Source organism: Canis lupus, chromosome X, assembly GCF_048164855.1.
Source record: "Canis lupus baileyi chromosome X, mCanLup2.hap1, whole genome shotgun sequence".
Classification (NCBI taxonomy): Eukaryota; Metazoa; Chordata; class Mammalia; order Carnivora; family Canidae; genus Canis; species Canis lupus.
The window spans coordinates 109,569,870-109,596,883 of record NC_132876.1 but is presented as its reverse complement, the minus strand read 5'-3'; the positions used below and the strand labels follow the sequence as shown (position 1 = coordinate 109,596,883).

Sequence of the window (27,014 nt, the reverse complement as noted above, 5' to 3'; positions counted from 1 at the left end):
GTAAAGGGCTGGATGCTCCTGCTGCTGGGAGTGCTGTTGGCCTCTCCAGGGACTTCCTCGGTTACAGGGAGCCTCCTCCACCAAGGCATATCCTTGCTAGGGTGGCCCACCTGCCACAGTATAAAAATCTTGGCCAGTTCCACCCAACACAGGACAACTCAGAGGAGCTGTTTCAGCCCCTGTGTGGACTTGGCCAAGGCTTTGGTGAGCTAGTATCACAGCTTGTCTTCTCTCTCTGCCCAGCACTGCTCCCTTCTCCCTTTCAGGGGCACTAAACCCTGAAACAGCTGGCACACTAAATACTGCCTCAGGGCCTGCTTCCTGGACACCATTGCCTGTGATGCCCTTTATTTTCATGATATAGGTCAGGAAACTGAGGCTCAGAAACATGAAGTTACTTGCTAACCAAAGGTCATTAAAGTGGGACAGCAGGGTCTGGATTTGAACCTATTACCTTTGACTCCAGAGCTCAAGCTTTTGCCCACTTCTCAAAGCTGCTTCACTGAGTCACCCGGTCGTGAGAATGGTGAGTCACTGAGGATGCCAGGCAGCTGGTGTCCCTGCAGCTCATGCCAGCTGAGGAAATCACCTTTGCTCCCCAGGTTAAAAAGTACTCCTAATAGATGAAAACTGCACACTCAACTGGCCCAGAGGTGCCTGCTCTTGCCGCTCAGAACCAAGACATGAGATGGGGCGTGTACAGTCGGAAATGTGGAAGATGCGCCATGTGCATCCCTTGAGAACATGAGCTCAGCCAGTGGCATGGCCCAATTTAGCCCAAGTTGGGACAGTTAAGCCAAGACATGTGGCCTGGAAAAGGTGTTGAAGTGCGCAGGAAGCTGAGGCAAACAAATAAATAAACGAACGACAGCACTAGCAGCAGCAACCGAATGCCACCCAAGAGACCCATGGCCCTTTTAGAGGTGAGTGGGGCTGACGGGGGGGAAAAGAGACCCTTACTGAACAGAAGATCCCGAATCCAGGTCTTTCTGGCAGACCTCCTGCCCACTCTCAGAAGGATCTATTACCTTAATGTAAATAAATGTTTGGGCTTTAACTGCCTAAAAACTGTTATAGGGGGAAGAAAATAAGCTGAGAAGGAAAGGAAAGAAGGAAAGGAAAAGAAAGGAAAGGAAAGGAACGGAAAGGAAAGGAAAGGGGAAAGGGGAAAGGGGAAAGGGAAGGAAGTAGAAATGGCCTGTCCTCATGCTCAGGAGACCAAGGCATACCCTGCAAATCCTCTGTTTTGTTTCCAGCTTTCATCCCACTCAGGTGTCAACACATATGGACGACGGCAGATGTCAATGTGAAGATCCTAGAGAAATGACGTGAGTTACCCTGTCTTCTTTCTTGCTCCAACTCCACAGCCTTGTTTCATTGGCCCTTCTAATGTGAAACTACCCCATCTCGTTGTGCACTTGCCGCGTGCTGGTCCAACTGTGTACCAAGGAAACGAGGCCAAAGGAAGTGACCACTCCCCACCTGACTGTCCGTAACACTGCACACTCTGGCTGACCACTAGAACTGGGCACACATTACCCCAGCTCAAGCCCCTATCTTATTACAGACAAGGGTCTTTGCTCCAAGGACAGGAGTGACGTGCCTAAGGCCATGCAGCTAATTACTGGCAGAGCTGAAACCAGGTGGAAGCTTCCGGGCATCCAGTCCTGTCTTTGCCCCACACACTTGGGATGGCAATAATCAAAATGAGTATCCATAGGCACATGCTTTATGCTTCTAGAGATTTCTTCTCTCTCAAATGAACAACTGTAAGAGGACTCCACCCATCTGTGAAGGTAGCAGATGTGAAGCCAACTCTTTAGAAGAGCTCTGCCCTGGGATGTCATGGCCCAGAAAGGTAGGATCTTTCCATCAGGAAAGGAAAAATTATAATAGCGGTAAGCCCAGTTTCCTTTGCTCATCAGCGGGAGGGCAGGAGGAGGCTCCCTCCCCCCCCTTTCTGAGAACTAAGGAGCCAAAGGCACTGCTGATATCTGCAAAGTCCTTATATACTGACCTGGTAGCCAAAAATGTCCCAGGAAACACAGGCACTTTTGACAGAGAACCTCCTATGTAAATATGGGACAGCCCAAGCAAGGCCAGGGGAGCAAGGGGCTGGAACCAGAGTGGTTTTCCTGGCAGCTTTCCCTTTGTATTGCGTCCTTGTTTGGATGAGCACAAACAAGCTTGGCTATTTATAGTTGGTGAAGACACAGTGGAAGGTGATGGGACACTGCCCACTCAATTCCCCTCCAAATCTCTGTTCTTTGTGCAGACTCTGCAAGTGTGTGTGGGAACAGGGCTCTCTCCAGAGGCCATCCAGGGCACAAACCCACTACCCCTCCAAAGGCAAAAGGAGGATGACCTTGCAGCCCGCATCTGCAAACCCACAGTTGGGCATCTCAGAGGGGCAAGGGGCTTTAAAGATGCCGGGAAGAGGGGGAACTCATCATCATGTGACTCAGAAGAGTTTGTGAGGGGCCACTTGAGCAAAGAGTGTTCAAAGAAATAGCCCATGGAAAAAAGCATGGTATGACTCAACTGGTACCGTGCACGTGTGAGACTTGATCCCCCATTGGTCCCTTGCCTGATTTGGACCATCACTGGGAGGACAATCAGTGTGCCTCTGTGCCTGGTGCCTCTGGGCTGGGGCCAAACCCCATCACTACTGTTGTTTCTTGCTGCAGGAAATAACATTCATTTTAGGGCTGAGTGGAAGAAAAGACCACATGAAATGAGGTCAGCAAAGAAAGCAGACGTCCCTACAATGTGACCAGGTCTTTTCTCGTGTCCTATGGGATTCCTCGGCTCCATAAATTAACTTCCATCCTTCAGTCATGGCCTTCCCTGAGTCCTGGCTTCCTCTGAATCTCTAGGTGCTTCTGGGGGAGGCTGTTCATGCTTCCACCCCCTAGGGACCTGCCGGTGTGCTGAGAGTGTCCATGTTTCATCCCTCCCTTGAGGCTATGGTGTATGACCTACTTGTCACCCTGTGGAAACCCCCTTCCCACCAAGATCACCCACTGAGCCATCTCAGGGGAGGAAAGGAAGCATGCATAGGTGAATGCCTCCCAAGTGCCAGGCAAAGAGGTAGGGGCCTGAAGTGCTGCAGCTTGTTCAAACTTACACACCTGGGCAAGGGAGGCCTCACTCTACCATTTTGCAGAGGCAGAAACTGAGACTGGGGGAGGTGCACACCTCCTCCAAAGTCACCAGGTAAGGAAGTAGAGGTGTGGGTTATTGGCCCTGGTGTGCTGGCTCCAAAGCAATGGGTGGGCAGGAGCCAAGTCTAGCCCGGTTACCACAGTTAATTACTACCTAGAAGAAGGCCTGGTCACAAATATAGGCACTTGATAAATATCTGTAATGAATGGATGATAGCGCACACACACACACACACACACACACACACACACTCCTCTCTCATCACTGAATCCATCTGTAAGCCGCCATTTTCCATAGCCAAGTTTCTCTCAGGCCAAATGGGCTTGGCCACCTGCCCATTCTCTCTTCAATCCATGCCAACTCTGTCTCTTGCTACTAACCATGTATAGAAACTCTTGGACTGGGAGCCCCCAGGCCAACGCTAGTGACCAAAGCCTGTGGATGCCCTTCAGTTTCCTGGGTGCACACTATGGTGGGGTCCTCACAGCATGGTCAGCTAACCACCAGCAGCAGCACTGAGAGCTTGCTAGAAATGCAGGTTCCCAGGCCTTAACCCAGGTCTAGTGAATTAGACACTTTGGGGAGTAGCGATCTATGTTTTAACCAGCTTCCAGGTGATTCCAGCGCACTCTCAGGTGTGAGACCCACTGATCTGTGGTTGCTCCATATTGCTTTCTTCTGGCTTCCATGATATCATACACCATCTATCCTTTCTGAAGGCTCTTCATACTTTCTTCACCCTATAAATAACAACTTTCCCCACAGTTGGTTCCACTCTCTCTATAATCTCCTGGAGGGATCATTCCATGCTTGGAAGTACCATCCATGAGCCAACAACACTCACCTCTGTAACTACCAGCCAAGATCTCTCTCCTAAATTCTCTAAAGACATGTCTCGCACCTGATTTGTGGAAAAGAAAGGAAACACTCCAACACCACGTGATGCACCACTAGGACTCTTTGAAAACACACTTTGAATACTTCAGTAATCCAAACTCAAAATGATGGCCGAAGCACCCAAGTGCACATTTTACCTGCCTGCTTAGGGAGCATTTGCATGAGCCAGCTACCTTTCTCTCCTACCTTTTTGATTGATTGATTGATTGGTTTATACCTAGTAAGAGCAAAGAAGTCTTCTTAAATGCTTTCTTGTGGTAAGCATGGGGGCCAGACCCCCCACAGAGTGATCGGGACCTGTGAGCTTATTTCTTGTTTAGTTGGAACCCCAGGGGTTGGAGCAGCTGGGCTGCCTGTGTAAATCTAAAGAAAAATGAACTTCCGTGTAGGTAAATTGGTCTCAAGAGAGATATCTGCCCTTCCCTAAGCACGGAGTTGATGTTTGGCATATAAATGTTTACTTAATCTTTGCCTCAAGCTCAAATGTCTCAGAGCGCCTCGGCCTCTTATCTCCCAGTGTTTCTCTGAAATCCAGGCTCCATCTTCATTACAAGTAAAAATCTTGCAATTCCACTGTCCTCCCCACTGGATCTGGTGTTTTAGTTTCTGTGGTGGAACTTCCAGCCCATCACGGGAAAAGTACCTCATGGGTTTTACGTTTAAAGCAATAGCCATCTCCAAGTGGCACAGGTCTGGCCCACAGCCTGGTGTCCAAGACCCAAATATCCACTTTCTCACTGAGAGCCCTCCTCTGACACATGCTTCCACATCTGAGGTCAAGGCACGGTGCCCCTCAGGATGCTTGAGCCACCGTAACAATCCCCCTGCCATATCCACGACCTCCTCTCTGAATGGCCCACCGCCACCCTGACTGTAGAATCTTTCTAATCACTGCGTGTCTTCAACTCCCAGAACACACCAACATCCCTCTGGGAGGACACTGGCTTCTGGAACATCGGCTTCACCTCACTTTGGCTCTTGCCATCTTCCTAAGCCTATGACAGCCATGTGGGCAATCCATCCTCGATGCCAGCCCCGCTTCCCCCTGGTCCCTTCGGTCTTTATGACCTTCATTCATCTTCAGGCACCCAGATTTATAACCCCTCTCTCTGTGGATAAGGGCCCCTTCAGACCTACTCTACCTCTGAAGTTGTGAGCACACACCTCCCTTTTCTGACTAGCCTCTCCTGTTCCAGCCATCGGCTTTTCTCACTCTGCTTGCTCACCTCACCTCCTCCTTAAGCCTTTCAGCTTTACTTCCTACACCTCCATCCCAGACCCCCTGTCTACCACTCAAGGCCCCCAGAACACCAGCCTCGCCTTCCCCCGCCCTGCCAGTCACCTGCCACCCCCCCGCCCCCGCACTTGGAAAGCACACACTGCTCTGTGCTGGACACACAATAGCAGACAACACGCAAGACTCCCTTGTAACTCAGAACAAAGGTTCTGCTCCAGCCTCCCTGCTCCTTGGGAAGAAAGTGAAAAAATAGTACAAATTGAGGTATCTGTGTTTGGGAGGATTAACAAACCTGTTCTAACCCACTTCAACCTCTTTCCCTATTAGGATTATTTTCTTTTGAAGGCACACACCTGCCCTGCCCCTCAGGTTCCTGGCTCGCTGCCTCCCACCACATGTAATTACTAAAGCTTAGAGCTACCTGCTTCTCTCTAGCATTTCCTTGGATTTTTCTTTTTCCTTTTCCTTTTGGACCCTCTCCCAAGTTTCAGGTCCTCCTTTCACAGAGGTTTCTGAACCCATATTTATTACATTATTAGACATATAACATCACATGTTCCTTGTGTGTGTACACACACATACAAAAAGGTTTAGGTATGTTCTGTTGATTGAAATATTTTTATGATCAAATATTCAGACAAATGAATAGGCTCTATACTTTTGAGCCTCCATTTTCTCACGTGTGAAAATGCGGGTAGACAGAATGCTTGTTGCACCACCAACGCCTGAGATGTGTAGCCTGTCTTCGCACACTGGGAAATAATAATGACAACATCCCCAAGGTGCATACTTTCAAAGGAGGTACTTAGAGCCTAGTGGAATCTCCTATCATCATTCAATTTTTCTTAAGAGAACAAGGCAGGAAGAGGGGCAGAGGGAGAGAGAGAAAGAGGATCTTAAGTAGGCTCCACACCTGGTGCAGAGCTTGAAGTGGGGCTCGATCTCGATGTGGGGGCTCAATCCTATGACTCTAAGGTCATAATCAAGAGTCAGACACTTAACTGACTGAACCATCCAGGTGCCCCATCATTCAATTTTTTAAAAAAGATTTTATTTATTTATTCATGACAGAGAGAGAGAGAGAGAGAGAGAGAGAGAGAGAGACATAGGCAGAGGGAGAAGCAGGCTCCATGCAGGAAGCTTGATGTGGGACTCGATCCTGGGACTCCAGGATCATGCCCTGGCAGGGGCCAAACCGCTAAGCCACCCAGGGATCCCCCATCATTCAATTTTTAAATCAACTCTGGTATTAAATTTTTCTTTAAAACAATTTTTTTCCTGTTAAAATTCCATCTTAACTTACTTTCTGGAAATTGGAAGAATATTCTTACCAATGGGTAAATATGTTAATGGCATGCTTCCATTTGCTCAGACTGGACACAAAACTGTGCTTGGGTGTCATTCTACTTCTCCCAGATGTGATTCCTGGAAACTGATCTGCAACTGAGCCCCAACATTAGTGAGATCTAGGACAGTGCCTTGCACACAGTGGCCCCTCAATACATTTCTGTTAAGCAACTGTATCTAAAAAGGATTCCCTTCTTCCTAAACTTATGTATTTCTTTATTCTAAAAGATACTACTTCCTGTCTAAATGGAAAGAAACCAATCTCTTCTGGAAGCCACATTTGGCAGCAAGCTTTCTGGCTGGTGAGAGCAAGTGAAAGCCCAGACACTCCAGCTAGAGTGGCAATGCCTCGTTCCCCATAAGAATGGAAAATAATGACTGTGTGTCCATGTATTCAACTGTCAATCCATCCATCTGGTCAAGTAAATTATAGAGATGATTTGGCTTCACACAGCAGACAGTACCTTTTCTCTGGAGGACCACTTACACAAAACTGTTTGATGTGAACATTCCTACCTCAACTAATTGGGCAGAACAAGACAAGTTCATAAACCAATATATGGGTTGGTTGTCCAACATAACTGCTTAGCAAAAAATATGAAGTGCATGAGGTATTGATAAATGATAAGCCTTTCCTTGATCTTCTTAAAGTTTTTAATGTTGAAATCCATGGCACATTATGTAACTTAGAACATGACACACATGTGCTACAGAGCTTGTACAGGGCCTGGGAAGGATGACAGGAGAGGCAAAAGTGAACAAAATGCAAGCACTGGCACCTCCCTCCCTTTGTAGGAACCATGGCATTCAACAAGTGTGTTAAATGAGCCACTACCATATGCTCAACCTTGTAAAGCATGTGGAGATGACAAAACACACTCTTGATCTGCTTTAAATCTGGTAAAGGAGTCCGGGGGTGTGAGCATCCCAAGTGGCACAGCATGGGGCCCCACACTAGGCTAAACATGGGGTGTCAGGCATTTGGAAGAGAGAGCAATCATGAGAAATAAGGGAAGGCTTCCAGAAGCTGGGTGTGCTAAGTGGGCTTTGAATTCGGGGAGCATTAACAGGTGCATTACAGGCAGCGAGGGAAGGGGAGGGCACCATCAAAAACTTGGGAGGATCTAGACCAGGAGTTCTCATAGTGTGGATGTGAGCCAGCAGCATGGAGATTACAACCTAGGCGCTTGATGGAAATGTAAGTTCCCAGGCCCAGCCCAGACCTACCAAGTCAGCAAAGGTGTGTGGGGGGGGTGGGCCCAGCCATCTGTTTGAACAAGGTCTCCAGGTGATTCTGACCCACGCTCAAATTTCACATTCATCAAGTTGGAAAAGGTACTGTCCTCCCTTCAACTGGCTGACCAAGTAGCCAAAGCAGGTACTGGCTTCCCAAGTAACTCCCAGCCTTGCCTGGTCTGCCACTTCCTAGGATTTTCAGGAAAGAAGCCAGGGGCTCTCTTCCCTTGTTCCCTTTCTGCAAACCGAGTGCCCTGGGGACTGAGCCACCACAAGGCGAGTGGGAAGCCGCACACATCAAGAACAGTTAGCTTTCCCACTGGCTTCTATACACAGCCCTGCTCAAGTATCTTCCCCAGCGATCCATACTTCTAACTGCCAAGCAGATGACGGGAGAGCTGGAGGCAGAGAAGAGCTAGGCAGAGGCAGGAAGGGGGCTTCGGTGAGCCCAGAAGGTCAACTGTTATAATTTACTTCCCCCTTGCATTCAGGTCTAACTGATGGCTCACTAAGCCTGTACCTATCCCACGATGAGAGGGTTGAGAACAACCTTCGAAGGCAAAGAAGCCACTGGAGTTGTACTTCTCTTCAGATCAGATTAAAACAATGGGAATATTCTGGAAATTGTTACTGACTTAAGGGAAATGTCTGTAGACCCTGGAAGACTAACAGAACTTGGCAGAGAGGGCCTTCTGTTCCCCTTTCACCCACCACAAGGTGATGTGCAACCTTTGCTCTCCAGTCTCTCTGTGTAGCTCATATTCTCTTCAGAAGCACTTAGGTTTATGTAAACTTTTTCTCCTGGATTGCTAGCTTCTGGGTCAACCAAGCTGCTGAAGAGGCCTGAGCTGAGGCCACTGGGGCTGCCAAGTGGCCTGTTGTACACATGTGCACAAAGCCTTCTATCTGTCGGTAGAAGAGGGCATGACGTGTAGAGCCTGACAAACTCAACAATGGCCCTGGTCCCATTAGTCGCCCCATGGGCCATGATAGCAGGCAGCTGTTTTGACCTTGGGAGATGCCCGTAGAACAACACAGGTGAACGAGCTGCCACTCCAATGGGCTCACCCTGAGGTAACTGGCTGCGTGTTCAGCTGGGCAGCCGGCCTCCCACACGTGGGCTTATGTGTGTCCACCACAGTCGGCTGAGATTCTGACATTTCTCAACCACTCACATGGCTACCTGCCTCAATATGTGGGCAACTGTGTTGTTTTTAAGAGTGAGTCACACTATCATGTGGATGAACGTTGGGGCGATCAGGCTAAGTGAAATAAGCCAGTCATAAAAAGACAAATGTTGTATAATTCCACTTACATGAGGCATCTAGAATAGTCACATTCACAGACATAGAAAGTAGAGTTGACCCTTGAACAACACTGGTTTGAATTGTGTATGTCCACTTACACATGATTTTTTTCAATACAGCCAGTACTATAAATGTGTTTTCTCTTCCTTATCATTTTCTTAATAATATTTTCTTTTCTCTAGCTTCCTTTATTGTAAGAATATAGCCTATAATACACAGAACATATAAACTATGTGTTAATCGACTCTTTACATTATTGGTAAAGCTTCTGGTCAACAGTAGGCTATTAGTAGTGACGTCTCTGGGGAGTCAAAGTGGATTTCCAACTGCACGGGAGTCAGTGCCCCTAACCCTGCATGTTCAAAGGCCAACTATACACTTGGGGCTGGCAGGGCCTGGGGCAGGGGGAAGGGGAGTCAGCGTTTAATGGGTACATAGTTTTAGTTTTGTAAGATGAAAAGAGGTCTACAGATGGATGGTAGCAGTTGCACAACAATGATGCCACTAAACTGTACACTTACCAATGGTTATGATGGTAAATTTTATGTTATGTGTACTTACCACAATTTAAACATTGTTTCCTAAGAAGTAAATGAGCTATTGTTGTTTCACTGCAGTAGACCCAGTGTAACATGCAATAATAAGAATGATAATGAGGGGTGCCTGGCTGGCTCAGTCAGTGGAGTGTGCAACTCTTGATCTGGGAGTTGTGGGTTCAAGCCCCACATTGGGGGTAGAGATTACTCAAAAGTAAGGCCTTAAAAAAATAAGAATGACAATGAAACTAACATTGATTTACAAGCATGGGGCTGCATACTTGGGAATTATCCTGTCCTATCCTTTTGGGTGCATTCCATTCTCATCCTCAATGTACAGATGGACAAAGTGAGGTGCAAAGGGGCATTGACATACTGAGGCTCATGGGTTTTGAGGTAAGGTGAGACGCAAACCTGGAAGCCTGCCTGACTCCACCACCAGGGTGCTGAAGCCCCATGAGGCTCTCACCATGCAAACTTGGCCCAAAAGAACAAAAATTTGGTGAGTGACTATTGTCAACAGGCACATGTAAAGACCTCCAGGGCACCAGCTTGCTCTGGGTATACGACACCAACACATGATACACACATAAGGGTAGAAAGTTCTGGCAATTAACTTGTAGAGAGAACACAACACTCCTTTGCTCCATGGTGGGCATCTCAGGTCTGGAAGCACAATGTCCAACTTTGATTTCCCACTAGTGACACGTGTGTCCAGCCAGCCAGTGAACAAATTTGAGTTGTGCCAGGCCTATCTTAGAATTCCTGCCTAAACAAAGCATGGCCCTTTCCTCTGAGGGTCTCATAGTTGGGAGACATGTACAATAAGACACCATTTGCCATGCCAAGTCCTTGGTTCCACAAATAGGGCTGTGCAGTCTAGGGCAGAGGGAGCCTGGGGATGGGGAAAGAAGCACCACAGAGCAGGGTCAGCGGTCAGGGGATGGAGCTCCCAGTGAGATGTGCACACCTGAGGCCAGGGGGACATCCAGGGGATGAAGGTGGGTGTGATACCCACATTTCCAGTCTGAAGGGCAGCTGGCTGCCCTAAGGAAGCACAGGGAACATCCCTGTGTGTGAGCAGAGCCTACATGCGGGACCCCTGTTCTCTGGCTGTTAATTTTAAAATCTGCACTGTGCCTCCCAGCCTCAAACCAACTTCTGCCCAAGCACAGGAGCAAGACAGAAGTAGCCGGAGTCTTCAGACAGCTTTGCTAGAAGGTGGAAGGGCAGCTTTGTCCCCCATTCCCTTAGCTCTGCTGCACTTGAGGTCCCTCTCCTGTGACGCGTGGCCCACCCTCGCCCGTCCCCAGTGGCAAGAGCAGAGCAGTACCTGGTGTGGGTCAGGGGACCCACTGGTCGTTCAGGCCTCCTGGGAGGCAGTGCACCCGGTCGGCTGAGAGAATTGGTCTTGGGTGGCCGAGGCTTTTTTGGCGGTATGGCAGGAACGGAAGGCTTCTGTAAGTCCAGTTTTGGCTCTCTCTCTGGTCTTTCTTTAAGTCATCGTTTAAAAAGCATAAAGAAGACAGAGAGACCTAGTGTAAGTGACAGTACTTAGGGGCAGATTGCTGGTTTCCTGCTTTAAAAAAGTCACTGATGCTGTCTGCAAAGGTGAAGAGCATCGTTTTTTTTTTTTTTTTAACTTTTATTTATCTATGTATTTTTAGAGCATTGTTTATTTTTTATCAAGTCAGGAAAAACCCCTCAGCAGCTGCAGCCCGCTGTTGGCCTTTGCCTGTGCCAGACTCTGCCCCTGCAGGGCCCTCTGGCCACTGCCCACCCTCGGTGAACTCCTGCTCATCCTTTTCAGGCCTGCTCATCAGCCTGGCTGAACCGTGACCCTGTCACATTCCCTTCTCAACCGCCGAACTCACCCTCAGAGGTAGACTTTCTTACTTCCTCACCTGAGGCCAGAAAGGCAGCCCTTTATAAATGGGCTCCACTTGGCTACTTGCTGGGTGTGTGCATGCCTGCCAGTACCTGTAGGATGTCAGCCTTCAAGGCTGGGGCCCGCGTCTGGTCCTCTCTCTAGATCCTACCTGGTGCCTGGCACAGAGCAGGTGTTCAGCAAATGGTGATGAGTTTGGCGAAGGACCCACAGGACCTGCTGGGTGTGGGGAGGAAACGGGCCTGATGCCTCTCAGGTCAGCCTGTGTAAAGGGCCATGAGCCAGTAAAACAGGCGGGGGGGGGGTGCATTTCTGGGAACAAAGAGCTAATTCTGGATTCTTTTTGTGCACAGTTTGAACTTGGAAGACAAACTGGGGTGTCACAGGTATTTGGTTCCCAAGGATTCTTGGAGACAGCTATTAGAATGAGGTTAAAGTCAGATCTGGTGACATTTTGGTATCTTTCATCTGACCATCCATATCAAATATTCCCATTTAAACATTACCTAGCCTCATAGTTTATGATAAAAAAAACTCTGGTCCTTATGTCTGGTGGCACTTTGAATCTTTTATGCCATGATGTTGCAGCAGTATTGAGACGATTTTATGAAAAATTGGGATGGTCTCCATGACCATAGCTCAATAAAGAAAGGACAAATAAAAAAAATAATAAAGTCAGATCTGGGGGCCACCTGAGCAGCAGCATGATGGACAGCTTTGTGTTTTCTATCCTCAATTAGCCTTGCCCTGGGTGTGGTATAAAAAGCATGTATCCAGGGGATGCCTGGGTGGCTCAGCGGTTGAGTGTCTGCCTTTGGCTCAGGGTTTGATCCTGGTCCGGGGATCGAGTCCCACATCAGTCTCCCTGGGAGGAGCCTGCTTCTCTCTCTGTGTCTCCCATGAATAAATAAATAAAATCTTTTTTTAAAGCATGTACCCACATTCTTCCTTATAAAGATGGAACTTCAGAGAGTTGCCCACTGGAGGACAGGCAGGTTTCCTGTGTTCACTTGTAAGCTGGAACTCTGAACACGTTTTGCTTGTAAACACAAACTCATATTGTTCAGGGGCCCAGGCTGATCGGCAAAAGTGTTAAGAGGCCCACCAGTTACTATACAGATATCACTGTGCTTATTCCCACATTTTAGTAGGGGAATATCCTCCATCCAGGAATGCTGGGAACTCATTTATTGTCCATGGGGACCAGAGGAGGAAGGGCTTGGCTGAAATGCAAAGGAGGGGAGATTCCTTCTGCTGGGAGGGACTGGGGCCCCCCCTTCTGCCAGCCTGCAGAACAAATGGGAGGGGGATTTGTGGCCACCTCACAGGGAGGCCAAGTCTCAGGGTAGGGCTGGCTGTCTGGCTGTCTGGCTTCCCTGTTGCTTCTGACAGGGTTTCTGCCTTCCAGACCCACTGCGGCACTGAGCAAGGAACCATAGGAGTGGAAGGAACCAGAAGTGCGTGGCCACTTGGCCAGCCAACTAGGGCAGTTGTTCACATGTAAGCTGGGTCCTTATGTTAGTCAGCGTGGAACAGAGCAGGAAGTGTCCTTATCATGGAGCCTGGCTGTTAGCCAGAAACTAGGCATGTGTCCTCCATGTGGACGGAGGGCAATGTTTGGCTATGTCACAGCACACGCTCTCCTCAAAGGGCTGTTTGTGTGATACACACACGGCTGTTTTTTCACTGATCTGGGACACAGAACTGGCCTTCTCAATGAGGTTCCACAACTCAAATTTTAAGTGTTCACTGAGAAAGAAAGAGATGTAACTTCTTAAGAGCTGGCAACATTGGTAGAACTTTTGGCAGGCTGATAGAAAATATTAAATTTCATAATAAAATTTCATGAGGCCACCCAGGAGCACCTCCAAATAATTACATTCATTAATTCAGCATTTCTCTTGTGACTTCCAAATAACTGCTATTTAAAATGGGATTTGCTCTGCCTCCTGTTCATAATAATAACAGAGCACTTTTCCCATAAAATGTGTGATCAATCAAATCTTAGACACCTAACAAAATGAGCCCTTCCACAGCATGCAGATTTCTTTGGTAGACACACTCAGAACAGTAGGAGTCAAACACATCTGTAAAGCTGACTGTGTGAGACCGGTGAAATCATTCCCTTCAGATGACATTAGGGCCCTGAGCTGCTTCTCCCAGTTTTGCTATGCCCTCTGCCCCCCAGGATTCTTTACAAAGGACATGTGTCTGTGACATAGTAGCCAGAGTCGAAAGTCCAGCAGTGACCAAGGATGACAGTTTTTCACTTGTCTGGATGGGAATTTCTCTCAGTCCCATCCACCTGTCAACAGTGAATAAGCACCCTGGAGCACTGGGCATGGGAGAGGTGGATCCATCCAGGCCCTTAGAAAACTTCCAGTTTGCACCTGGACTTCCGGATGTCACTGGTGAAGGGAGGACAGCAATGGCAGGAAGACCAGGATGGAAGAAACCCAATGTGTTAAGTGACTGGGCTGGTTGTTTTTCATTTATGAGGAATTCTGGCCCAAAGAAGCACCACATAACCTTTTCTCCTATTTCCTTAGAAATGGAATATTTAAAAGCAACCAAAATAAAAACATAATCACCATATCCCACCCTTAACCCCACCCCAAAACAAACTGTGGGTAATGTGGACTAGCCCTATGAGGGATGGGTTTCCTATCAGTGCCAGTGAAGACATGATTTCATACCTTTTTCTTCTGTTCTATTTGGAAGTGTTTCCGGTCTTTCAGGAGGTATCTTTTTAATTTCATGTTTTCTCTCAGTGGTACCTATGGGGGAAAGGATAACAGTGATCAGAACATGTTTTCTCTAACCATTTATTAGACACACCAGCATTTTAAATATTTATCAAATGCAGCAAAGTCAATAGACTTTTTCCCCCTAAGCTGAGCACTGGCATTACCTGGCAAATAAAAGCCACTTAGAAATAGCAGAAGCGGGATCCCTGGGTGGTGCAGCGGTTTGGCGCCTGCCTTTGGCCCAGGGCGCGATCCTGGAGACCCGGGATCAAATCCCACATCAGGCTCCCGGTGCCTGGAGCCTGCTTCTCCCTCTGCCTATGTCTCTGCCTCTCTCTCTCTCTCTGTGTGTGTGACTATCATAAATAAATAAAAAATTAAAAAAAAAAAAAGAAATAGCAGAAGCCACTTCTGGCCTATGCTGTTTAGTTTGCCTGCCTATATACATCCTTAATTTATAAGAACGCCACTAATATTTTCTGATATTTAAATCTGACTTCCTTAGGCATCAAAACAGTCACAGGAAACCACTGGGTGTGGGTGGAAAATATGTATAGACAAGTCAATCATTAAAATATGCAAATAGTGGGTCACTGGCTATTGCTCTACAAATAAAAAGAAATTTCACAGGGACCTGGATTCTATGTTGTAGCAGTTTTAAAATATGGCCTCAAATTGTTTGCTACCCCTCCCATTAAGAGATGAAGTCTATGTCCCCTGTCTGGGATGTGGGTAGGTTTGTGACTGCTTCAACCAGTGGCCAATATGATAGCATATAATTTCCAAGGCTGTGTCACAAAAGACGGTATAGTGTTTGCTTTATTTGCTGGAATACTGAGCTTCCATGTGAGAAGCCCCTAGCCCTGAGGCCTACTTAAGAGGCCATGTGTAGACAGTTTGGTCTACAGCCCCCACTGAGCCCAGCCCTCCAGCCACTCCTACCAAGGGGAGCCAGACATGAGAGCAAAGCAGCCATCTCCAAAGTGGTCCCTCCAGCCTCAGCTGGCCCAGCATTCCCAGCTGAGGCCCCAAATATCAGGGAGCAGAGAGACAAGATGTCCTGGCCATGCTCTGCTCAAATTCCTGACCCCAGAATCTGTGGACATAAGAAGATAGTTGTTTTCTGCCACAATATTTGGGGTAGTTTGTTAAGCAGCAATTTTTAAGTGGAGGGATGTGCAGTGAAGATATGTGGTTCTCCCTCAGTCCTGTCAATCTGTGTCTGAATGCTTCAAATGTTACATATTACATTTCCCCAAATACACCTGTATGGCCGAGTGGACTGCAGCTGCTCCCTCAGCTGGGGTCTTCAGCAGTGTCTGTGGCCTCAGGTGCATAAGAACACTTGAAAAATAGCTAAAGCATGAAACCAATCACAAGTACTCCTCAGACTGATAGACTTGCTTGAATGCTGGACGAATTCCTTACATGCCCATCCCTATGGATTGGTGCTTGGTACTAAAATCTCAATTACACAGCATCAGAAACCAAAAGAACTAAAAAAAAAAATCCACTGAGCACATTTTACCTAAATTTCCTTAATGATTCACTATAAATTAAACACTCTAATTTCTGTCAATTCCACATCTTCTTTTTTAATCAAATAATCAAACACGAAAGCTTATGATAGAGAAAATATAAATATCTACCTCCCTGTCACAAAGCAATTCCCAGGATCATTCAGTAGGATAAATGAGCAGTAGGGATCTAGGAAAATTAAATGCCATATTGCTTTGCCCCACAGAGCTCCAGCATAACCTTTCATAAAATTGCTTTAAAAGGAAAAGAATTTGCCTATCATGCTATAATCTAGGCTTCTAAAGATAATGAAGAAGTTCGTTATCATTCCTAGAGATGCAGGAGGAATTGACAATCCTGCTACCACGAAGAATCCAATCCTAGTTACATTCTAGGCGACTTGAGCCTTGGGCCACTCAGTTCATCTCCTTGGTCTGTAATCCATCACCAAGGCCTCGAGGAAAAAGGTAGTCAGAGAAATGCAAATCAACAGTGAGCTTTAATTTCAGCACAACAAAATATTGATCCAGTGTGAACCACTAGGTGGCAAAATTAAACTGCTCAATGCAAACGAGGATGGGGGCGGAGCCAGAGATGTAATTAACACCTCATTTCAGGGCTTAATCTCCGTAATTCTCAACTATGCTAAAGGGAATGGAAAAGGAATTTGGGATCAAACGGATTTCCCCCACAACTCGGTGGGCCAAAAAAAAACTTTAAAAAAATCACTCCTTAATAAATCTGTGAATAAACCAATCTGGAAATTTATTCATACTTCAAATGCTATAGAAATTTCACAGTTATTAATATGCAGAACTAAAAATACCCCTACTCTTCTTCTGTTTTAGTTGTTAATTTTTTAAAATGTCACTTAACTAGTTATTCATGGAGGAATTTCTCCTCATAATTAGTTCTTAACAATTATAAAGAGGAGTTCTATGGGGAAATATGAAGGATCATTTTTATGTATGAGAATCCCGTGTACAATGAGTTACCAAATGTCCAACCATATCAAGTCTTCCTATATTATTCAACCTTAGTAGCTGAACTACATAGAAAAAAGTGAACTGGACTCTTTTAAAGATAAAAAAAAAAGTATCATGAGGAAAAGTATTTGTTGCTAGAATAACATTTTTTGTTGGAGGGGGTAAGTGAAATAAGTACAAATTTTGGTTTACCACACAATTTTTTTTTTGGTTAAAAATTCAGCACCACTGTACATACGTGGTAAGGCTATGACCCGTGGGAAGTGATCCTCCCCAAGCTGACCCTCAAGATTAGGTGGGCATGGGCAAAAGCAGGACAATTAAGTTCTTTCCTCAAAAGCAGTTGATTAGAAATAGAAAAAATAAAAGAGAAAAAACACCCTGGTTTACTCCAAAGCAAAATTTTTTTGGTTATTCATTTGGGAGGCTAGATTTTTTTCACCGTACCAGGGATACATTTTAATGATATGTTTATTTTTTAGGAAAAACAGCAGTATATTTAAAATCTGCCTGTTGAGACCAAGTGGTAACTTTCCAATTTGGTAATCCATGGCAAAAGGATCTAAGAACTTTAAGCTCTACCAAGGGTGCTGTAAATACACACAGAAAGATGCACGTTGTGTCTAGAAAGGAAGCACATTACCTGCCCCTTGCTTGATGACAGGAGCGGATGGAGGAGGCGGCTTCTTGGGTCTCTGAAAAATTAATCAAAATGATAACACATGAGATCGTTGGCAAGCCAACAAGATCGTTGGCCTGTCACATAAGGACCACAGACATTGTTTTCTAGATGTAGTTTGGACAGTCCAGAGGAGCTCTCCAAAAATTGAGCAAGTCTCTCTCCGGGGATGTCAAGTTTTGGCACCTTTAAACCAACACTAAAATAAATTCAGTCTGCAAAACAAAACTCTGATGGACAAATGAAATACCATTTCCCCCTTTCTAAATTTGTAACAGCCTTCTGGAAAAGCACGGCTCAGCAAAAATGGCCTGAAACCAGCAAGCACAATGGTCCTCCTACGCTGAAACCGCATTTGCAATTAAGATTTAATCTGCTGAATAACCAAGTGATTCAGGAGAGTCACTAGGACAGCTCGAAATCAGATCTGCTCTGGACTGTGGGACCTTCAGCAAAAGCAGGCCAAGGGGCTTCCATGGCTGGGAGTCTGTGCCTTCAACCTTCAGCTCCTCCTGACCCCGAGGCTGGCAGGCCATTCATGAGGCCCCCCCACAGACCAGTTGCACCCTAGAAAGTGGAATGGAGCTTTTCTTGCATATCAGCTCCGATTTGTTTTCCTCTCACAACCTGTCACTCTGTAGGTGACAAGGCAGCAATGCAATCAGTGGCATCGGTCCCTGAACCCGTTCCAGGGCCTCTCCTTGCTCACTCACCCAGGACTGACTGTAGGAGGAAGATGGTCAGGCTGGACTTGGTAAATGACTCAGGGGTCAAGAGCCCAGCCAGGGCACAATTCTTGGAAACGATTCTTGGAGAGGGGAACCAGAGGCAAAGAGAGAACCATCTCAATATCAAAATCATTAAGGAGGGACGCCTGCGTGGCTCGGTGGTTGAGCATCTGCCTTCAGACCAGGCCATGATCCCGGGGTCCTGGGATCGAGTCCCACATCGGGCTCCCTGCACGGAGCCTGCTTCTCCCTCTGCCTGTGTCTCTGCCTCTCTCTCTCTCTCTCTCTGTGTGTGTCTCTCATGAATAAATAAAAAAAAATCTTTAAAAAAATCATTAAGGAAAGATGGAAATAGGACAAGAATACAATCCATGTTGCTGCTGATGTTTCTCTTGACCCTCTCTGGGCATCACACACCGATGATTTTTTTAAAAACAGCTTCACAGACTTTCTTGCACTCGGAAAATGTACCACTATGACATTACCGCAAGGACCAGCCAAAGCACCCACCAGTCCCTGGCCCTGACCTGCTGGCAACTGCTCCAGTACTAGAGCACATGAAGAAATGATTTCAAGTAAAAGCTGGAGAATACGAGACTCATAAAGAACTTTTTCAGGAGGCATCCCAGCATGTGGACTCTGGATTCTGGGACATGCCACCTCTGCTCTTCAGTAGCTGGGTGACATGGCGAAGTTACCTTGAATAAGTAGTGTAGCATCGTGGCTGTGAGGTGGGGCTTCTGAGACTGATGGATTACAAATGCTGGCTCCTTCGATTCTTGGCCGTGGACACTGGGCAAGTGAACTGATCTAGCTAAGCCTCCTCACTTGTAAAATGGCAATGGTATTACCTCCCTCTTGAGAGGAGGTGGAGTCAGTAAGCACTGCCCTGTTGAATCTTTGTGACAATCATGTAAGTAGTGATGTTACTATGCCCATTTTGCAGATGAAGTGATTGAGCCTCAAAGAGATGAAGCCATTTCTCAAAGTCACGAGGATGGGGGGCTGGGAGCCCAGCCCCATGCTGTCTGACCCACAGGCGTGCTCTTAACCACTGTGAAGGACCCGCCTTGCCAGAGAGCATCCACAAGACGGACCACCACATGGCCATATACCACACAGAGAGTGTACATAAGCACAGGGAACTGTATCATGTGTAAGTTGGGGGGAAAAAAGGGTATCAAATTGCAGCTACAGTATGAGCTCAAATCAACTATGTTACAAAATATACAGAAAGAAAAAAATTGGAAAGGAAAAAAATAAAATAAAATAAATAAAAATAAAAAAAAAGAAAGGAAAAAATGTATAGTGTGATATGGGGCTAGTGTAGGATTATGGGCACATGTGAGTGTGGATATGTTTCCTTAATGTTTTCCGTACTGTCCATATGAGTACAGACTAACTTCATGACAAACAAGAGAAAGAAAGATGCTCTAAGGGCCACCTCCCCTTGCACACAGGCTGTCCCCTGGCAGAAGGCCCCTTCCCATCGGCCTGTCCCTTCCGGCTCTCCATTCCAACTTCTTCCTCTTTCTGCCTCCCTTCTCTGTCCTTCTATAAATTAGCTGGGGACAGATGTGTGTTTACCTAATGAAGTTATTGCTGAAACTCTGCCAACGAACCTTCCTTTACCTCAGGATCAGCGTAATTTCTTATTCACAGAACAGCCAGCACCCTGCAGCCTGGTTCTTCCCAGCCAAGCCCCAACAATGCCTACCCATGGATAAGTCTTGCTCACTTCCTGCTCATTTGAAAAATTTTATAACCAATTTCACATGAGCCTCCACTTGCCGAGGCTGTTCCCAGTGACCTTGCCTCAAACCACAGCCCTCCCCACAAAAAAACGACAATTACAAATCATCAAGTTTTCCAAGATTACTGTGCAAAGAAAAAAAAAATCCCTTAGTATTGTGTCAGGTTTGGCAAGGAGCCAACACATGAAATGCGACAAAGCCGAGCAGAGGGACATGGAGAGGATGGGAGGCGTGAGGCTAACAGCATGTGGCTAGTGTGGTCGTGGCAAGTGTGTGCCTCACTGTGGCAGAGGAAGAAGGCAGAGGTGTGAGGTGTCATGCAGAGCCCTGGCAGCAGTGGAGGCAGCTGGGGGCAGTTTTGAAAGGAGGGAACCATCTATGACTGCGTGCCTTGCGCCCACCAGGCTTGATCAGCACTGGCTGGGGGCCAAGCTTGGCTTATTAGCAAAGCAGGTTTACAGGTTGTCCTGTTTTCTTTTTCCCCCTTTGTCTGACTTCACTCTCTGATTCCATCAAACTTAGCCTTCCTCCTTCCTTAGATGAGAAATGATGCCATGTTTTCAAATGAGAGGTCTTTGAAGGTAATCCTAAACCAGAACCTGGGCCAGGGCTCCATGAAGCTCCAGATCCCCCCCCCATCCCCCACCCCACCCCCAGGATTAGCACAAAACTACACGTGAGCCTCTGGGGATTTTCTTCTTTACATGCAACAGGAAGACAGTAGTGACAACTGAGAAGGCAGGCTGGGAAAATGTGTAGCAAAATGTCACGGGAAAAACTTCAACACAGGCGTTTATGATTCTCAAATAAAAAGACGTAAGCCATGTCACTTAGTCGGTTTTCCCCAAAATGTCCAATTGTGACCAGATGAAGGACACAGCACAGAGGGGACCTCCAGGTTAAGCAGGAGCCCAGCACTTTCTCTGAGGAGCTGACCAGGATCAACTAGCGCCACAGGTGGGCAGTCAGAAACACCCTCTCAACTCAGACGAGTATTTTAAGTTATGAATTTTTAGAGGCACTTGTTCTACTTCTTTGCTTTAGCCCTCCCTCCATAGTGGAAATATAACACTCCAGATCCAAACTCAGGTGGCGTTGGCCTGCTTGGTTCGCAGATTGATGCTAGAAACAGGATGTCAGAGCTACGAGTGATCACAGGGTCCTCTCTACACTGAGAAGACTGAGGCCCCGGGGGCCGTAGAGACAGCTAGGCGCTGGCCAAAGACAGCCTAGAACTCACATCCCTCACTGTCCAGATCGCAGCAATTTGTTAAGAGCCAACGTAAAAATGTTCTAACAAAATCAGTGAGCCAACGTTTTCTGATTTCTAGGAAAGCAGAATGCGTTCCATGGTCTTCACATATGCAGGGTGTACAGGCCTGTGTGCGCCTGCATGTGAGTCTGCCTGGGTGCAGTCATTGGCTGGGACACAGAAGCAAACACCATCCTTCAGAGGATACATTAACTAGATCTGATTTCTTACCATTATTACCAGGAAGGAAATAGATCTGAATGCTCTGGAGTGAAGACAGCAGGAAGGCAAGTCTTACTTCCTGCTGATGGATTTCAGAGCTGACTCTGCCCTTTGTTTGGCAAGCCTGGCCAGTTCCAGGCAAAGAGCTCATCAGCTGGCTCAACTGGCCTCCCTGGCAGGAATTTTGATTTGCCACTTGGCCTCTTGCCTTCGAGCTCTGGCCCCACACATGTGGTTCGTTGAGAGTAACCAGAGGAGTATACTCCTGATGGCTGGGTACCCTTTAGGGGGGCTTTGTTAGAGGACTTTGGTAAGGTTCTGGAAGCAAACCTTGGCTTGATTTTGAGCCTTGGGAAGCCCTCCCTCAGGCATCCAGCCAAGTTCTCTAGAGGGGTCTGTGTGAGGCTGGAGAGAGGACAAAAATGGACAGCTCCTGACCAGGGTACCCTTCATGGCTCTAGAAACACACACTGCCCTTTCTCCCCTGTCCCTGGTGGATTGGCAGTACCTTTGGAGAGTGCAGCTGGGGCTATGCTCAGTGATTACAGTATCTGTAAGGGCCCCCCTGCAGAGTCCCTAGCACGGGAGGTCCCCAGGGGCCACCATAAAAACTTGCTCTCGGCAGGGCCTCTCTTGAGATTCCTTAACCTCTGGCCTGGTGGCCTGCATCCCTGGTCTCCCTCTTAGCCAGGCCCATCCACACAGCTAGCCTATTGGGTAGTCACGCAAGCTTCAGTATTTGGCTTCCCCCGCAAGATGCTCTCACAATTTACCCCCTTGGCTCACGCCTCTGCTCCTTCTGCCCACTGTAAAAGTTGATGCCTCAACTCCATGCCCAGACCTCACATCCAGATAGAAAGGCCTGAGCTCCCCCGTGAGTGGGAGGAGGAATCTGACAGAGGACCCAGCTTTTCCCTGCCTCCTCTTCCTCTTTCATGCTAGAGCAGGAGAGAGCAGTAAGTAGGAGGGGAGGAATCGAAGGAAGGGAAGGTACACCTGGTCATCAAATGACCAAAGGACAAGCAATTCCTGAGAACCAATCCCGCATCAAGAGTGCTGCTATAGGCTGAATGTTTGTCCACTGAGTGGACCTAAAGTTCACAGGGTGAGACCTAATCCCCCATGTGGTGGTGTCTTGAGGTGTTGCCTTTGGGGGCACGATTGGGTCATGAGGGTGGTGCCTCATGGATGGGATTAGTGTCTTTAGAGAAGACCCTAGTGAGCTCCCCTACCTTTTCTGCCTTGTGACAGGCATCTATAAAACAAGAAGTGGATGTTCACTAGATGCCAGATCTGCTGCCACCTTGATCTTGGACTTGCCAACATCCACATTGTGAGAAATAAAGTCCCGTTGTTTATAAACCACCCAGTCTATGGTATTCTGTTACAGCAGCCTGAACTAAAACACACACTTTCAGGCCCCATGAAGGAGAAGCTTGGGACATGGACTGCCTTCAGAGATGACAGCTGAGATGGAGTGATGACAGAGAATCACTCCAGGCAAGAGTACAACTGAATGAGGTGCTCAGCTGAGAGAGTACAGGCTCTAAGTACTAGCAAGGGAAGGGGAAGGAACACCAGCCAGGCTGCTTCAGGGAAGCTCAGTTAAGACTCCATTATTAGGTCACGTTTGGGTGACATTAATGCCTCAACAGTCCCCATCTCTGCATCTGAAATTACCCAGAAAACTACACGTACAGACAAGGTTGTAGGCAGATTTTTTTTCACAATGCTGCTTATTAGAAACACATATTTGTTTCTCTTTGAAAGACTATTTGGGGAAGTAATTCAGTAGACATCTTTAGAAACTAGAAGCAATGGTTCTCAAAAGGCTGAAGGACATGACTAGGAACAAAGAAAATTCGGGTTGAGGCAGTTCTATAAACGGGATTGTCAGATGCTGGGGGCTGAAGGAACAGGGCCTCCTAAGAACGTGGTAAAGAGAATGCAGTCACAGTTACGCCAGCAAAATCCCCCTACAGTGGAATAGCCATCGTAGGAATCAAGCGAGTCTTCCTTTCCTGTAAAAGTTTGGACCCTACAAAACTGCTGGGTGATCTAGAACGATCTCAAGGCTGGCATTCAACTATGATTGAGAATGTGGGAAACAGAGTTGACTGTGCCACAGTGTGTCTGGAGATTGACGATGAACAAGAAGGGTCCGGTTAGCTGGGAAGACCGAAAGCTGTGGAAGTTGCTGGGGCCGGAGGTAGGGTGCACTGTGAGCAGCATCTGGGATTAGCTGAGCTTAACATACAGCTACCCTGCACACCCTCCCGCCTGGTGCATGAGGGTGCCTCAAGTTAGACCTGAAAGACCGTAGGTGAGAATGACTAGCTCCTCCTGTTTTCATTCCTTGCTCCCATAGAAAGCACCAGATAACTGTGGTTTCCTGTAGAATCTGGCTTCTTAAAAACCAGGCCCACAGGGAGCAAACGCCCTGGGCAGGCAGACCCATGTGTTCCAGACTGGCTGACATTTCAGTTCTTGTTGCAATTAGTAAGCTGGCAGTCTGTTCGCCGGGTAAGTCTCTGTGAGTTGGCAAAGGTGAGCCTGCATCACAGCCACAGGCATCTTTAGAAATCTTTCAGGGAACGTTTCTGTGTCCCAGAGAGGCAGTCCCTCCACTGCAGAACATCTGCTATGGGAACCTTCGAAGTGCCCTGGTTCTTGACATGGTACATCAACTCAGAAGAGTCCTCCGTGTCAGTGGATAGTAGAACAGTAACATCTTCTTCCAGTGATTTGAACAGTTTCTCTTCAAGGCTCTAGAGCCTGAGACTTTCTCTTAAAAAGCAATCTTTCAGAACAATTACCATTTGGAATAGCTCTTCTATTTTTTTCAATGACAGTGAAACATTTTCTGCTGTACTTGAGAGTTCAGGTCCCCCATTTTCCTTCAATAATCATGACAGAGCATGTGCATTGCTTCATTAGAGCTCTCAGAATATTTAATCTTTCCATTTTGATATTCAATTTTACTGTCAAGTCTCAAAATAAACAGACAGCCAGTGAATCTAGGTTCTCTCATAAATAGCTTACATAATTGCTCTAAAATATGCACCAAGAGATCAGCGGGTGCTCTCCCCCCCTTCCGCCCTCCCAGGGGAATATCTTGAGAGAAAGCCCCAAAGCGTTTCTCACCTAGTGAGAGAGAATCTGCTGAGCATTCTCTGAAAGAAAGCCCTCCAGGAAATTCCCAAAGGCTCCGTGGTAACCACCTGAGTCCATACCACAGCAGCAGAAAGAGCCAGCTTCGTCAGAATGCTCACTGATTCAAGAGGTCTCCTGCTGAATACATGCCGTGTGCTGCTATCTACCCTGATCATCCTAGACTGTCCTCTCTCCTGGGTGAATGGTTGCAGCCCCAGCCACTGGCAAGACAAGATGACATGTGCTGAAACTGGTGGTGGAATAATGTTCCAGACTCTGTCATTCACACAGAGCATTTGTGTTAATGATTCTAATCATCTTTACACAGCCAACTCAGCAAACAACAGCCCCAGCTCCCATCACATTGTCACCAGCTCACCAATACTCTGGGTGTAGCGATAAAAGCTGGTATAACAGCCAATGGAAAGCTGGTTGGCTGGTTCTGTGGGCCAGAGGGGCTGAAAAGGTTGGAATACTTTAAATTTTCTAAAAGCTAAATGTCACATTATACCGTCATTTCTCAGCTGTAGGCATTACCTTGTCTGACAGGTTTGCCTATTGTTTTCCCCAACCGTGTTTTCTTCTTAGGGACAAGGTTAAAAGACCTATCAGGGGACACCTGGGTGGCTCAGTGGTTGAGCGTTTGCCCTCAGCTCAGGTCGTGATCCCAGGGTCCTGGGATCAAGTCCTGCATTGGGCTCCCCACAGGGAGCCTGCTTCTCCCTCTGCCTATGTCTCTGCCTCTCTGTCTCTCATGAATAAATTTTAAAAATCTTAAACAAAAAATAAAAGACCTATCAAGGATATGGTGGCTGCTTGTCTGAGGTTGGAGAGATGCCCATGGGGCTCCAAAGAGTGTGCATGCCTCAACGAGCAAGCTGAGTCTACTCCTCACTGACAACTTCACTATCTTGGCGGCAGTCTTCCCTTAATACCTTACGTAACGAAGCAGAGCTCCTAAAAGAGTATGTCACAGAATCTCTCACCTGGTGTATTTATTGCCCCACTAAAATGTGACTGAGAACTAGAAAGCAAGGTGTCACAATGTAGGCAACCACAGACTTTGCCCATTTGCTTATAGAATTATCCAGATTTTACCTTAGCCTTCAAAATCATCCTACCTCAATCAGAACCAGGAAGGGGGCAAACGTCCATCAGGACAGCACTCTGGCTAAGATTTCTTGGCCACAGGGAGAGGAGTCACCAGGAAGATTTTGGCAGCCAAATGCTTCAGGACATGGACACCTTTCACCAGGCTTGCAAAGATTGGTGAGAAGGGTCAAACAGGCAGTCTGAACAGCCTTCTCCTCTCCACTCCTTGGAAGAGGCCCACCCTCGATGTCCTTTCAGAAAGGTCCAGCAGGTCTCTGGCCCTGAACATCAGACCTGCTACCTGACTCTAAGCCAACAAGGGCAGTAACTGTGTGTACTCTTCACTTCTCATCAACCAGCACGGTGGCTAGCCCACGAGAAGGGATCCAAAAAACACACAGTGGATAAATAAATAAACATAAAACCTAACTGCCAGGTAGCAGATCCTGAAAAAAATATGAGAAATAACATGAAGATTATGCCATTCTGTTCCCGCTTGTCTCTATAAATATAGTTTCTAAAGTACTAGATTTCTTTTTAAAGGCTATCATCAAAATTCTCAGATGCATTTGGATTCCCAGGGAAGTTCACAAAGACATTAAGATAAATGTGTTGATTTGACCAGCTGAAGCAAGATGAACCAGAGTCCGACTTCTATCATTACTATAGTTTCAGCTGGAGCCTTCCCACACTCGTGAAAACAGTAATTACAAGGACCAGAAAAGTTAATGCATATGGAGCCTTTACCAAGTACCAGGCGCTGTGCTCAAGAATTCTTAGCTTCTCAACAGTTCAACAAGGTGGGTACAATTATTCTCACAATTTTATAGATGAAAATACTGGGGCTCAGACACATCCAGTGGGGTGACCTTGAACAGAACAAGTGGCAGGGCCATGATTCAAGCCCAGGTCTAGCCAATGCTGTAGCCTCGAGTCACAAGTATTACACTCTATAAACGGTTGCCAAACCTCAATCCTGTGTCCTCTTGTTTCAAAACATTGACCATCCGGTCATTACTAAATGTTAGCATCTGTTTTTCTCAGGGATGGATTTTGTCAACTGATAACCGACCACCATGATCATCCAGTAAAAATGGCTCAAATGATTTTGCTTGCTAGAAATTGTTTTTTTTTCTTGACTGATGAGTTCTTCTCTAAGAATTGATTCCCCTCCCACAATATGGTTAGGAACTAGATGGTGGGGTTGTCATCAACTGAAACAGATACCTGCTTCTATGCCAGCACTTCCCCAATTGTAATGTGTAAACAG

The 27,014-nt window shown here is 46.9% G+C and overlaps 1 protein-coding gene and 1 long non-coding RNA gene across 17 annotated transcripts in view; one reads left to right on the top strand and one right to left on the bottom strand.

The window, feature by feature from the left end:
- SH3KBP1 (SH3 domain containing kinase binding protein 1) overlaps window positions 1-27,014 on the bottom strand; it is a 339,164-nt gene that overhangs the window by 38,626 nt on the left and 273,524 nt on the right. For all 16 annotated transcript variants that reach the window (XM_072817106.1, XM_072817109.1, XM_072817113.1 and 13 more), the window contains 3 exons: window positions 17,508-17,559; window positions 14,310-14,390; window positions 11,059-11,218 (listed from right to left, as the gene is read on the bottom strand). In XM_072817106.1, coding sequence (XP_072673207.1) covers window positions 11,059-11,218; window positions 14,310-14,390; window positions 17,508-17,559 — 293 coding nt within the window. The remainder of the gene's footprint in view (window positions 1-11,058; window positions 11,219-14,309; window positions 14,391-17,507; window positions 17,560-27,014) is intronic.
- LOC140628126 (uncharacterized) lies at window positions 700-19,494 on the top strand. Its single transcript, XR_012026523.1, has 3 exons — window positions 700-923; window positions 1,257-1,328; window positions 17,347-19,494. It is a non-coding gene; the product is annotated as an uncharacterized lncRNA (long non-coding RNA).